The sequence below is a fragment of the Papaver somniferum genome, chromosome 7, assembly GCF_003573695.1.
Source record: "Papaver somniferum cultivar HN1 chromosome 7, ASM357369v1, whole genome shotgun sequence".
NCBI lineage: Eukaryota > Viridiplantae > Streptophyta > Magnoliopsida > Ranunculales > Papaveraceae > Papaver > Papaver somniferum.
This window is the reverse complement of record NC_039364.1, coordinates 1,478,233-1,492,449: the sequence shown is the minus strand read 5'-3', so window position 1 is coordinate 1,492,449 and position 14,217 is coordinate 1,478,233. Positions and strand designations below refer to the sequence as shown.

General features: G+C 38.9%; 2 protein-coding genes across 2 annotated transcripts; both read left to right on the top strand.

The window, feature by feature from the left end:
- The first annotated feature begins 10,784 nt into the window (after nt 1-10,784).
- On the top strand, nt 10,785-12,148 carry LOC113294262. Its single transcript, XM_026542663.1, has 5 exons — nt 10,785-10,914; nt 10,998-11,062; nt 11,288-11,400; nt 11,521-11,811; nt 11,928-12,148. Exons 3-5 carry the CDS (start codon nt 11,304-11,306, stop codon nt 12,065-12,067), a joined length of 528 nt encoding a protein of 175 aa, XP_026398448.1. The 5' UTR covers nt 10,785-10,914; nt 10,998-11,062; nt 11,288-11,303; the 3' UTR covers nt 12,068-12,148.
- Nucleotides 12,149-12,151: 3 nt separating this feature from the next.
- LOC113294261 (zinc finger BED domain-containing protein DAYSLEEPER-like) lies at nt 12,152-13,487 on the top strand. Its single transcript, XM_026542662.1, has 2 exons — nt 12,152-12,339; nt 12,438-13,487. Exons 1-2 carry the CDS (start codon nt 12,211-12,213, stop codon nt 13,287-13,289), a joined length of 981 nt encoding a protein of 326 aa, XP_026398447.1. The 5' UTR covers nt 12,152-12,210; the 3' UTR covers nt 13,290-13,487.
- Nucleotides 13,488-14,217: the final 730 nt, after the last annotated feature.

The window sequence follows — 14,217 nt, the reverse complement described above, 5'->3', positions numbered from 1 at the left end:
ACATCTTTTCCTGTATAAACCCGATCTTCTTTCTTAAGCTCAGTTCATTCCTGTCTCATCACCGTTGATAACAATCAATAGCTCAAATGATTTCGAGCTCCATCTTCCTTGTCACTCAACCACCGGCAACTACAGACCACCAACTCTCTCCATTCATCTGCATTGCTGCCAGCAGCAGCGACCAAAGCTCAACTTCGTCGATCATTCATGATCATCACAGCCTCGAGTTCCTCCTTCCATCACACTTCCATCGTCCAACCATCACAGAAGACTATGTCCATTCTTCTCTCGAGCTATTATCGCATCACAGCTGCAACCATCGAGCTGTTCCTTTCCATTACTGAGCATCAATGATAGAGTCATCATCATCTTCTCGTCATTTATCCTCGTTGCTGTCATTTCCAATCAACTCCGATCAACAATGCAATACCCATTCACTCAATATAACAGCAACACCCAAAACCAATACAGCTTCATTCTCGATCCAAAATCACCACGAGCGTTCCCATCTTGTCATCACCGGTGGCTTATAAGGGCAGAAACAACACGACCTCATCAACACCTGGTTTTGCTGTCGATATAGAGAAGAAGAAGATGGTGGTGTCCCCTGAATAATTCCGAGGGTCTCCTTAACATGCAATCAACTGTCAGTCTTGCAAGACTGACAGTTCAGTTTAGAACTGCATTGGCTGCCCATAGTAGAAGGCGTGCCTGCCTTTATCAATTCTGTGCTTTAAAAAGTTTTACTTGCTTCGAATGATGCTAATTTCTTCATACGACGTCGGGATGACATCGTTCTTTCGTCGTTGCCTTCGTATTTTTGTCCTCTTCAAGGTGATAGCAAGCACTCCTAGATTTGAAAGAGTTTCACTTGGTCTTTCCTTCTGCACTTGTAGCTAACCTCAATCCGCTTCTTTTGGATGATTCACCTAATAAAACACAAATAGAGAAAAACAAAAGTAATATACAAATAATTTACAAGAAAATAACAAATACTAGCATGGATTCGACACTAAATATATGCACTTAACAATCATACTAATATGACCAAGTCCAACACTAGATTATTATATATATATATAACCTCGAATGTAATGTTTTCAAGGTTAAACGACTTGAAAGAAATGATAGGAATGGAAACAAGTCAAGTCGATCGATATCACTGACCTCAAGTGGAATGATGATATCTTCGTTGTAATCGATACGTCTTCACGTTCTTCAGGTCTTGAGAGTAATACTTTTATGTCTCAACATTACTAAACTTTCTAGTCTAACCTAGACGAAGTTGACTCTAGTAATTTTAATCAAGCGACTCTAATTGAGTTTTGATAATAAAATATGACATACCAACGCTTGGTAGGTTCAACCAAGCAATACTTTAACAATCTAGTTGGATTTGGCGGGTTAGGTTCGCAATGGGACCTGTTCTTTTTTACTTTTTTTTTTTCCTTTTTGAAGATATTTTAAACAAATACTAAGTGAACTTGCAACAAGGGAGAAAACTCTTTTCACTAGATCTTCATACAAAAGACTACTCAAAAAAAAAAACGGCGGGCTTAGAATCCAAGTTTGGTATATACCAACAAATTTAAAAATTTATTGGCAACAAAATTACATTCCCTATATAAATGTTGGAAGAAGATTGTCTGGAAACAGTTAAACAACTTATCCGTGAGAATGAACCTGTTATTAGGCAAAAATGATTTGTCCACCGTGAGAAAAATCAGGAAAAATCCCGTTGCACTAATAGGGGTGGGACCCACCACCACCACAAGTGGGTCCCACCCCTATGGTGCCACGGAATTTCTCCCGGTTTTTCTCACGGTCATCCTAGCATTACTCGTTATTAGGCAAGAGAATTTTAACTTCTTTTCTTTTTATTATAGAAAATAGAGTGAAGGGGCTCAGAAGAGCAGCCCACTCTTGGTTAAAACCGGGATAGCATCTGTGCTATCTCGAGCACCGGAAGTATCCCTCAAAAAATGGTGGTAGTTAACATTGTTATTTACAGTTATCCCGTTGAATAATGTTTGTAGAAAACTGTAAGGCAATTAAAAGAGTCTGGAGGTTGGGGCCTTTCCAGTTAAAATTATGAAAAAACAGTAGATTTACTAGCTAGGCAGGCTAAGTTGGATGCGGTTGCATTTTGGTGCGCCGTAATGTTGATAAGTCTGCTAAGACAAAGTCGATTGGCTCACTGTTGCTATCCTGACTTGTAATACTCCTTCCTTGAAATATTTGTTGGACTTCCAGTTGGTAACCTGTTTGAATGGCTTGCAGAACGTCTTCTTATTCTGCAGCAAAGTTGATGTTTGTTTGCCGCCTTGTCTTTCCCAAATTCAGAACTAGTTGAGCTCTTCTGCTTGCTCTTCTGGTTTTACTGAGGCCAATGGAATTGTCTTTATTGATCCTTGGTCCCATGCATTGACCCGTGAAGGACATTGCAACCAACGCAAAGTTAGTATAGGAAGCTTCATCACTATTAGCATGATGCTGGTCAACATATGAAATATGCATGCTAATGGTGATTCCAAACTTGTCTGTGTTGTGCATATTCAGACTTTTAATGCTTGAGTCCTGAGTGTTGATGTTAAATTGATGATAAAGATTATTAAGAATATGCCCTGGTTTATGATCCACTCTTGAAAAATGACAGAGATGTTGAGTGATTTTCCTGGCTGTGTTGGTTGCAGAAGGAGTGATATTCTTGAAAACCCAATCACATCTGGATTTCCAGATGAATCAACATATGGTGGCATAATTTTCATTCTAACTGGCAGTGTTATTGTTATGGTGGAACCAACTATTGAACCAGTCATGAAAGGATCTATGAGAAATAAACAGTTGATGATGATCTCCAAACAAAGTATCCCACACCTCAGAAGCAGCAAGACAAGTTAGAAGAACAAGAGTGATATCTTCAGCACTGTTTTTGCAGAAAGTGCATATGGGATCAATGTAGCTCAAGATGCTTGCTGACTTGGTATTGGTTGGGAGAATTCCATGAGCACATTTCCATATGAATAAGTGGATAGCTGGGGTGGTATCAAGCTGCCATATATTCCTCCAAGGTGCTACAATGATATCATTAGCATACTTATCATTTATTTGTTTATCATATAGGGATTTGACAGTGAATTTTCTGTTAGTGGTAAGATTCATTGAACTCTATCTTCCTCATTAGGTGAATGTGGGGTTTGGGTGATGAGGTGTTGAAGGTCTTGGGTAAACCACTGAGGTATAATGTCTATATTTCATTCCCGTGGGTATTGAAGAGTTGGTTGGCAGTTTTGAGGTTAGGAGGACAGTGAGTTGGTTTGGGTGTTATGTGTCTGGATAGTTGTCAATCCATCTATCCTCCCCCATGTGGACTTTTGTACCATTTCCAATATTCCATATGTAGTTTTCTTGAATGATTGAAATACCTTCTAGAATTCCTTTCCAGATCCAAGAATCAGAGGGTTTTGGCTTTGTGTCCATTCTGATAACTTCATGATTAGGGAAATGAGTAGCTTTCATAGTACTGCTCCATAGAGAATCTGGTTCTTCAATCAACCTCCAAGAAATTTTTGACATCATAGCCAGATTGAAGTATTCCATATTCTTGAATCCCAATCCTCCTAGCTCTTTAGGTTTGTTAACAACATCTCAGGAAATATAGAATAATCCTTTGGATTTATCTTGTTCTTTATTCCAGAATAAATCCCTTTGTATGGCATTGATCTCCTTACAGGTGCCTTTAGGGATCTTAAAGAAATTCATTTGATAAATGCAAGAAGTTGAGGTGACAGTTTGTATCATGGTAACTTTCCCTGTTGTTGACAGATTGGTTTTCCAACCATCAAATCTATACTTCAACTTGTCTACACATGGCTTGAAAGATTGAAGCTTGCTTCTGTTAGTAAATAGAGGTGATCCCAAGTATTTGTCAATGGTGCTGATTCTTTAGACCTGCATAGCTTTACTGATGTTGTCAGCAATGTTTGGAGCAGTATTTTTACTGAAGAAGATACCTGATTTTGCAAAGTTGATTAATTGTCCTGAAGATTGGCCAAATTCTTGAAATATCTTGATTAGATTGTTGCATTTTGTCACGTTAGCTTTGCAGAAAACCATGCAGTCATCAACAAAGAGAATGGTTGGGGCTTCTTTACAAATTCTAGCCCCATGAATGATATTTTGAGATTCTGCAGAGGTCAGCTATCTAGAGAGATCTTCCATGTAGAAGAGGAATCGATATAGAGACAGGGGGTCTCCTTGTCTCAGTCCTCTAGAAGGTTTAAATAATTTACCAGGAGAGCCATTAACTAAAACTACAAGGTTGGTGGTGGATATGCATTAGTATATCAGATTACACCATTGAGAGCTGAAACCCATTTGAATCATGACTTTGATCAGGATTTCCCAGTTGACTCTATCAAAGGCTTATCAAAGGCTTTAGCCATAACAATCTTTATGCCCATATATAGTACCATTCTCACCTTTTTTTCCCTTTCCTGGTATTCATATAATGGATTATTTCATGTGTTATTGTTATATTATTAGAGATCTGTCTTTCATGGATAAAGGCAGATTGAAATGGGGATATTATTTTTGGCAGGAGAGGTGTAAGTCTCTGAGCAAGAAGTTTGGAGATGATTTTGCAAGTGGTATTACATAAGGATATGGGTCTGAATTGAGATGGGTTATTAGGATTTTCAGTTTTGGGAATGAGCGAAATGAAAGTTGAGTTCATTTCTTTTAGGATGAATCCAGAGGTGAAGAAGTTTTGAACCATGTTGGTGATGTCTTCTCCCACTATGTCCCAATTAGCTTTAAAAAAATTTGGTGGGAAACCATTTGGCCCGGGAGCTTTGTCACCTTCCATGCTAATATTTTTGATTTCTAGAGCATCTGGGGTTCTAATGAGGTTTTGGTTTTCATTATTGGTTATAGTAGTATGGATGAGATTTATAAGGTTTTGATTGATAGTTATGGGTTCAGCAGTGGCCATAGAAGCAAAATGATCAGTGAAGCAATGTGAAATTTCTGTACTTTCATGAAGCCAAGAGCCATCTTCTTGTTTGATAGAATCAATCTTATTTCTTCTGTATCTTTTCTTGGCAGCTAAGTGAAAGAAGCTAGTGTCTTTGTCACCAAGTTTGATGAACTGATCTCTGCTTTTAGTTTTCCAGAAATATTCTTTGACATTTTGCCAATGTTCCACTTGTTTCTGAGCCTCCCTGATGTCCTTCCCTCTAGTTATGCTGAACTGGTTTTTGGTAATCCAATCAAGGTGTTTTAGACTGTCTTCCAGGTTTGTGTGAATGTTTCCATAGACCTCCTTGTTCCATCTCTTTAATGTTATTTTAACATCTCTTAGTTTCCTAGCAATTTTGATAGCTAGAGATCCTTTGTGGTTAGTCTTACAACATTCTTCTATGATAGGTTTGCAATCTTTATGATCAAGCCAGGGACCAAAGAATTTGAAAGGGATGTGACCTGGTGTCCAGGAGGGATTGGTATTGAGAAGAATAGGGTTATGATCAGAACTTATGGCAGCAAGGTTGGATATGGTAGAGTTAGGGTGAAGATCAAGTCAACTTTCATTTGCTATCCCCCTATCAAGCCTTTGTTTAGTAAGATGAATACCATTTCTTCTGTTAGTCCATGTAAAAGAACATTTTGTGTACCCCAAATCTGTAAGATTAGCTGCCTCTATTTTGTTCAGGAAAATATCATCTTCACAGTTATCAATAGGATGTTGGCTAAATTTTTCATGTTCATGTAAAACAAAATTTAGATCACCCATAATTAGCCATGGTAGATGAATAACTTCATCGGTATTTTCTATCATTTTCCAAGAAAGTATTTTTTCAGGAGTGGTGTAAGGACTACCATAATAGCCCATGAACAGCCAAGGGTCTCCAGAACGAGGGAAAATAGTAGCACTAATGTGATAATTAGAGAAATCCTGAATAGTGACCTTTAGATTGGTTTTCCAGGCTAGGACAAGGCCACAAGCAGTTTTGGTTTTACCTCTATGAGGTTTCTTACACACCCTTTTCAGGAGTTGCTTTGGTTTTGCCTCTAATGTCTAGATTTGTCTGATGATTGGTGATAAGGTTTTTTGGAAATATATTCTCAGGAATGATGGTTTCTTACACACCCTTTTCAGGAGTTGCTTGATGTTTCCTAGCTGCATCTTTGATATTAATGTTTTTCCTTTTCATCAATTTATCTCCGTTCCTATTGCTTTCAGTAATTTTTTTGTGCTTCCTTTGAGAAGCAATGGCCTCAGTGTTGGTGGTTGGTATTTCACCAATTATAGGTTGATGCAATCCAGTTTTAAAGATGATGTAGTTCGGTCCATCTAGTTCTTCAATGCTATTCTGCAAGAGAATTTGTTGTTGTGCTAACCTCATCTTGATACTAAATTCTTCAGCAGGATCCTTGTCTATGTAGTGTCTAATCTTGATGTTTTTATGTGGGCTGTTAGTAGGGATGGTATGGTTGTTGGATGTTGAGGGGTAGAGATTGATGGAATTGGTGGGGTGAGAATTGTGGGGAGCAGATTGAGATGGAGATTCTTTTTCCTCACACAGGGGACCAGGATGATCAAGAATTCTACAGACTTTGAAGAAGGCAATGCCATGCAGAGCATAAGCTAATTCCAGCCAGTATGAGGTGGTGGGATCTTCATACTCATCTATCCCATATTTTAGAGTTTTGGTTACATCAACAATTAGAGGCACTTCCAAATTCTTCTCATCATCATCTCTTCCATAAGCTTTCCTTGAGTCTTGGTTCCAGCTGGTCTTACAATGTTTTGAATATCTGGGATTATGTGTCTTGGAATTCTTTTGACTAGAGCCCAAATCCAGACTTTGTAAAAGTTAGCTTCATCAATGTAATCAGGTCCTGAAGTTGGAAATTTAGTTAGGACAATGAGTTTATCAAATATTCCTCTGGTACCTCCTTTTCTAAACACTTTGTAGTCTTCTCTGCTGTTTAGTTTGATTGAATAATAATTTCTTATTTTCTTCCAGACAGATACTTCAGTATTTCTCCTAATTTCCTAGTTGGAGTTGACGAATCTTGAGATTACTCTTGTTTCATGAGAGACTTTGCTGCAATATCTGCCAATAAAGATCCATTTCCAATCTTCTTTCTTCTTAGGAAGGATTTTGGCAGAGTTGATGAAAACTTTTGGGAAAAGGTCTTCAGGTATGTTAAGGGAAGAATTCATCTGTTCAACAAGATTTTCAACTTGCTCAGAATCTTTGGTTCATGAAGAAGTGGCCATGGGATGGTTTCCAGTGGTGGTGGTAATGGTGTAGGAAATGGTGTGGGAGATGATAATAATGAGCGTATGAATAGTACTAGTAAAGAGAACTTTAATTTGAATTCTGTAGGATTGGAAGATGATGACATTAAGGTACATTTTATGTTGTTGTTGCTGCAGGTGTTCATGATGATATTTAATACTCCAAAAGTTAGTAGAATGGAAGTACAAGTACCATGTGCTATCCCAGTGAGTCCATTGTTGATGAAGTATAGCTTGTCTGACTATGTTGGATTTGTTGACTACTAGCAAACCTTTAGAGGGTGACCTTTCAGAAAAATTATCTCCAAGCCAAAACCATATATGCTTATGATGAAGTTTGTTGCACTCGTGAAATTTGGCGTATCGCAAATAATCTAAGTTATTAGTATGATAATTAATACGATGTAGACAACAACTAAGCATGATGGTTATAATTTTATATATGTTACCATTTTAATATTTGGAATACGAATCCGAGGTGAACCCTATGGTGAGAGTGACCTTCCAATGTGAAGAAAGTACACTTACCTGTTGTTTATATCCGTGAGTTTTAGCTGTGAATGCGACTTGTTGAAGTTGGAAATGCATACTGGTGAATGGATACCTGTTGAAAGTGTGCAGTTTCCACTGTTGCAGATCCAGTATCTTTGTGTACGACTTTTACTCCATGTTGAAGGCCCAGATATTTTATGTGAGGCAGAAAAGGCCCAATTAGCTCGTCGTGATATTTCCTTAGTCATTTTTTCATATCCACTAGAACTTGGGCTTTTGCAATCTGATTCATATTTCCATTCAGCCAGGACTGGTTTGTTTTTCAGAATTTCAGCTAACTCATAAAGGAGCATGTCTTTGGCACATGTGCGGATCTCTCTTAATATTCCCACCGATCTAGCTTTTGCTCCAAATGTGGTGCATGCGAGAGACCAAAATACATCTGTCAAACAAACCAAAGTAGGGGTGGTTAGCCAAAATCCGCAGGAAGGTATCAGATTAGACTGCAGGTAATGATACTCTAGAATTGTAGATTTTGAAACGACAGAGATAGGATTAAGAGTGTGGAGAATGAAGAGTTGTTCTCTTTGGGAACCGTCGTCACTTAATATTGAGGAGACCCAACACCAGATGATGGAGATAAGTATAAAAGTCTTTCTACTAATTGGTTTTTGGCTAAAGATTTCTGTCGGTTCTTTTCCTCTCTGCTTTTCCAATTCTTTATTGTGAAATCTCCAAGAAACATGGTTGATGCTGAGAAAATTGCCGATCAGAAAGGAAAGCGGAAGATGGTTGAAGTTGATGTTGAACCCAGAATTCATTGGTATCCCCGGGAGCATCTCATAACTTGATTGCTTTTCCACAGGGTTGTGAATCTCCTGGTTATGAAATAGTTTCTCTTGGTATCTTGATGACATGCAGCATAATATGGAGGTAAATATTGAGCAATGCTTGCAAGAGGATGGCCTCCCGGGATTGTGCATGAAATGTTGATGGACTCTCCGATGGATCTCCTTCGACAGATTTTTGAGCAAGCAAAACCAGCACCCATAAATCAGGATACCAGTAATCCTTTTGCTGATGTGTCTGCCGGATTGAAAGATGGAAGTAGTAGTAGTCCAAACTTTGCTGAGAGTACTTCTAAACCAGCTAGTGAAGGAGAAGAGGTTGGTAGGAAGTATGTGACCGGTATCCCTGTTGTTGCTACTCATCCACAGATGGGTAAGAAAGAAAATTGGGTCTTTTATGCTTTTCATCCCAAATACAGACCTTTTGAAGTTCATGAAGGAATTGCAATGGTTGCTGATCGATTCTTGGTCTCCGGTTTGAGTAGAATTGGTTATCAGTCCATTACTCTTGCACCTGAAGAAAGATTCATAGTTCGTCAATTGGCTGGTCAGATATGGGATGAGGATGAGCCTTTGATATTTCCTGCATTGGATGCTCTTTGTCCAACCACTGGTAAGATTGGTCGAGCTATATTTGCAGGTGCAGTTAATCCAGAGAACAAGCCTGCTACTGGTGCTGGTGCTTCCCAAGCCAATTATGAAGATAATGTTGAGGATGTCGACCCTGTTGATCCAGTGAATGTAGCAGCCAATGGTCCATGTGGTGATGCATCAGATGTTGGTATTCTAAGACCATTCCGCGGACTCCAATGCGAAGCAGGCGATTCATGGAACCCAGTATTCGTCTGACTCGTAGTGTCAGCCAAGGGACTCGGAGTAAGACTCGATCTTTCCCTCAATAAGGTAGATTTCATTTTCCTTTGTTTGATTTGACTCTCAAAGTTCGGTTTCGGTTTTATTTGAGAGTAAATCTTTGTTGGACTGATTTTGGTATATTTGAAGTGGTTTATGTATTTTGGATAATTCATTCGTGGTTGCTTTGGATAGTTTCTGAATTTATGTTGTTGGATATCTATGTTATATGGATAATTATAATTCTGGTAGTAATCTAATTTGGTTCTTCTTCTAGTTTGATGTTTTTGAAAGATAGTTGGTCCCCCCCCCCCCCCCCCCCCCCCCCCCCCCATAGATTGATCGGTAACAGAATTTTGAGAATCTTTATGGTGATAAGAAATATTGTAGGATACATAGAAGATTGCAGCTTTTGAGAATGTAGCTGAGTTTGATGGAATTGTGTATTTGTGGTCAGGGTGATAGAGATGGTGGTAGAAAAAGGGGATTTTGGAGCTCCTTCTTCTAGAATTAGTGAACGAGATGTCAATAGGACTTAGCCTCTCAGTGAGATTTGTAGTTTCTGAAGTGTTATAATTGCCAAGGTTTGCAGTTTCTTCATAGAATTTGGTGATTCCACTGTTGAATTAGATTTGGTGATGATTGTTGTTGGTGTGAGAACTGTGATTTTATGGTGATAATTGTGATTGGTGATTTTCATATTGATGAGGGGGTGAGAACTGGAGAGAAGGAACAAAATTGAGAGATTATCGATTTTCCGGCATGAAAACCTATTGAAAAAGAGCCGTTACAGAGCCATAAGGGAACAAAATTCCAAGAATAACGGCTAGAAAGAGCCGGAAGGGAAAAGGAGAAAGAGAAATCAGGTGGGTTGGAGAAAAAAGGAGTCGTACATGATATCAAAGCAGATCTGCGACCCAAACTCTATCTCTCGTTGGCACTCGCATATCCAAATTAACCACACTTGTCAATGATTCCCAAAGCATATTCTCACTTAAAAAAAAAAAATCTGTTTTTTTCTTTCTTTGTACTTCAATCAATAATCGCATTGATTTGTCGGCCCATCCTACCTTTAACGAAAATGTGGGCACCCTCAGAGACCTTATTTGTCGCTCTTTTAACGAGAAGTAACATATCGGCAAGATCAAAAATGTTGCAAGTTTCCAGGAGCACCGTTGAACTTAACAGGCATCCACTTGCCTTAAGGGCACCCACTAGGGAGGCCCTAAGTAAACACTAGTAGAAATAGAAAGTAAAATGAGTAACTTTCCACCGAGTCATACAGTTTAAATCAGCTTCCATTGAGCTTCGATCTCCCTCTCTTTCTTCTCCTCTGAGGACCCTTCACTGAAATTACAGCTACAGAACTTCAACCCAGCTTCAGGCATAATAATGTCTTACTCCCGATACAAAAAGGTCAGATTTTTTTTCTTTTCAGTGATTAATTCCATTTTTCTAACTAAAAAATCTAATTTTTTGTAGTTTAAATTTCAATTCAGGAATCAAACTGAACAACAAGAAGAAGAAGAATTAGGTTGATTTCAGGGCATTCATCACTTTGGAGGTAAGAAAGTTGAGTTTTTTATATAAAAGATATTCATTTCTGGAAAGGGGCAGATTATCAGTAATTGAATCCATGGATTGCCCAAATTGGTGCTATTTGGGGCAGATAATCCATTACATAGTTTTTTTTTAAAGTGTGATTGTCTAACATGCTGTAGTTTGGGTTCTAAATGATCGTATTTAGTTATTAGCCGGAAGATTAGTTTCCGTTTATTGTCTTGTGCAGATTTGGAACCCAAAGCATGATGGAAGTAGTCAAGTTCTTTGAAACAGCTCCTGATGGGAAGAGTCGAAATTGCAAGTTCTGCAAGCAAAGCTATCCTATTGCTACGGCTTTCGGTAATCCCTATGTCAATTTACTATTATTGAATTGCTATTGCTAACTAAGAGAATTCGTCATCTGTTGTTCATTTTGCACAAGTCTATTTTTTTTGATGTCCACTTTCTTTTACTGTTAAGGGAATTTGGGGAGGCATTTGAAATATTACCATCCTGGATATGATAAGATGGATGATGCAATCTCCAGCCTATCGCCACAACCCATCACCATTATATCGTCTTTGGGTGATGCCAATGCCAGACCATCTCCGCAGCCCATCACAAACGGAAGGGAAACCGCTGATAAGAATGGTGGTGCTGCCCCCAGGTCGTCGCTGCAGTCCATTACAAGTGAATTGCAGAGCGCTGATAAGATGGGGGATGCCATATCTAGTCTATCTCCGCAGTCCATAACAACTGTATCGAACAGGGGTCAGTGTTAACTCGAATATTGTATCATTGTGAATTTTTACCATGAAACATGTAACAGTGAGCACATATTATAACATGCTGTATTTTGGTGGTGCTGTATTTATTGCCATGTGCAGATGTGGAACCTAAAAGCACGCCGGAAATAGCAATAGTCACTGAGGTGGCATCATTGTATCTCAAGTTCTTTGAAACAGCTCCTGACGGGCTGAGACCCATGATAACAGTCAGAAGACCATACATGCTTGCCACAAACTAAAAGCGTATTTGGATGGTCAGAATTCAATGGCCTTCTGCTATATCCCATGTGCTGCTAGAACACTAAACCTAATCATAAAGGACGGACTGAGAAATGCAAAACCTGTGATATCTAAAATACGGGAATTCGTACTCGAGTTGAACATGTCTCCAGCAATATCATCTGATTTCAAGCAAACAGCATCAGCATATCAAGAAGGTTCATGGGAATTCCCTATTGATATTTCTACTCGATGGAGTGGCAGTTATGCAATGCTAGATATTGCGTGCAAGGTAAACATCAGAGTTCATCACATCTACTGTAACATTTTTGTTTTTATACCGTTCTTTGGGGAGAACACAAATCTGATTTAACGTATCACCTCTTTTAGGCCTCTAAATCCTTGGATGTTGTTATAAGAAAGCATGCAGATACTCTGGATGGTAGTTACATGCTCCTGAACCCTGGAGAGAAAGTTTCTGTCAGTATCATGCACCTATTCCTTGAGCCGTTCCAGAAGACCGCAAACAACATATGCACAAGCAAATTCCCAACTGTTGGACTGGTACTAGTCTTTATGGATCATGTCTTCGAGATGATTGCTGCTTGCAGGGGTTCCCGTAACACCCCAGACTGGCTAAAGAATTGTGCTGAAGATATGGCGATAAACGGTAAGATCTACAACGACCAAGTACATAACTTATACACTTACATGGCCATAATCCTTGATCCGAGGTTCAAAGTTGGTCTTATCCCTGAAAGATTCAAACTGGAAAGCAATCTGAAAGAGGCAAGGGACCATTTCATGAGACATTATTCGACTACCCATTTTCCAACACCGGCTAATGGGTACAGCACTCAGGAAAAGGAAGACGGAGGCAATTGGAAAAGACGTAGAGTTGACATGCCAACATCTACAGATGAGCTCAGTCAGTATTTGTCCGAGGCTCCATCTCCCATCACCACTGATATCTTGGACTGGTGGAAACGAAACAGTTCCAAGTACCCACGCTTATCTGTAATGGCTCGAGATTTTCTGGCTGTCCAGTCCACTTCAGTTTCGCCTGATGAAGCTTTCAGTGAAAAAGGTGACGAGGTTGATAACCAAAGGTTCTGTCTTCCCCATGGAAGCACACAGCCAGTTTTGTGCATGAAGGCATGGATTGAGAGTGGTTTCAAGTTGAAGTACCGGTCAGCGGAAGTCAACTTTGAAAAGCTTATGGAACCTGTCATGAGGTCCTAGTACTGACACCTCCACAAACCCAGGTATTCCTCTGTTTATATGTAAGTTATGCAGTCGAGAAGTTCTCAAGGAAGTTGGCGTTTCCATTGATGTTTGTACATAAACCTTGTCTGGATTTGCTATGCATTGGTTCAAATCAGACTTTGGGTAATGCGGCAATTTGCTTTCAGTTAGTATCTACAATGCATGTTTGATCAACTTTAATGGTTGAGAATGAACCTCCATGGCGGATTATATTTGACCTTTTAGAACCCATACAAGGTCATAGCCGCCAATGGAAGATATGTTGGTCAGCAAATCCGGTCAGTCATTAAAATACGTATCATCCGTTAGATCAGTAATTCAATGATCAGAATTGACCTAAAGTAAAGGTGTTAGCCCTATTTCAGTATAAAGTTAACTTGGCTACACATTATTTTACCATAAAAATACATTTTGTAGGCATGTAAGCTTTGGTATTGGAACCAAGGAAAACATCTAGAGTTGCTCGATGTCACATTGAGAGAACATTGCTATGCATCCAAATTGGATTACCATGTGTTCAAGAAGATATCAATGTGTAGGCATGGAAGCTTTGGAATGAAGGAAACCTCTACAGTTGCTCGATCCCAAATTTGTTTACTATGTATTCAACTACTCTGCTGTCACTCTTGCAGCACCTCTAACACCGTCTATACATTCAGATAACATAATCCAATATCCATTATCTAGATGTTAACAATGTGATTTCAAGTCAGATGTTTATTTATTTCTTTGGATTATTGCAACCTCAATGGAGGACATTCAGAGAACACATAAAATGATTGATGGCAAAATTATACGTAGGACAATCATTTGGAAACATTATTATTACATAAAAAATATGCAGGATCATTTAGTTGCATTACATTTTAGAACCAACCCTAAAAACCCTTAAAAAATCTACATA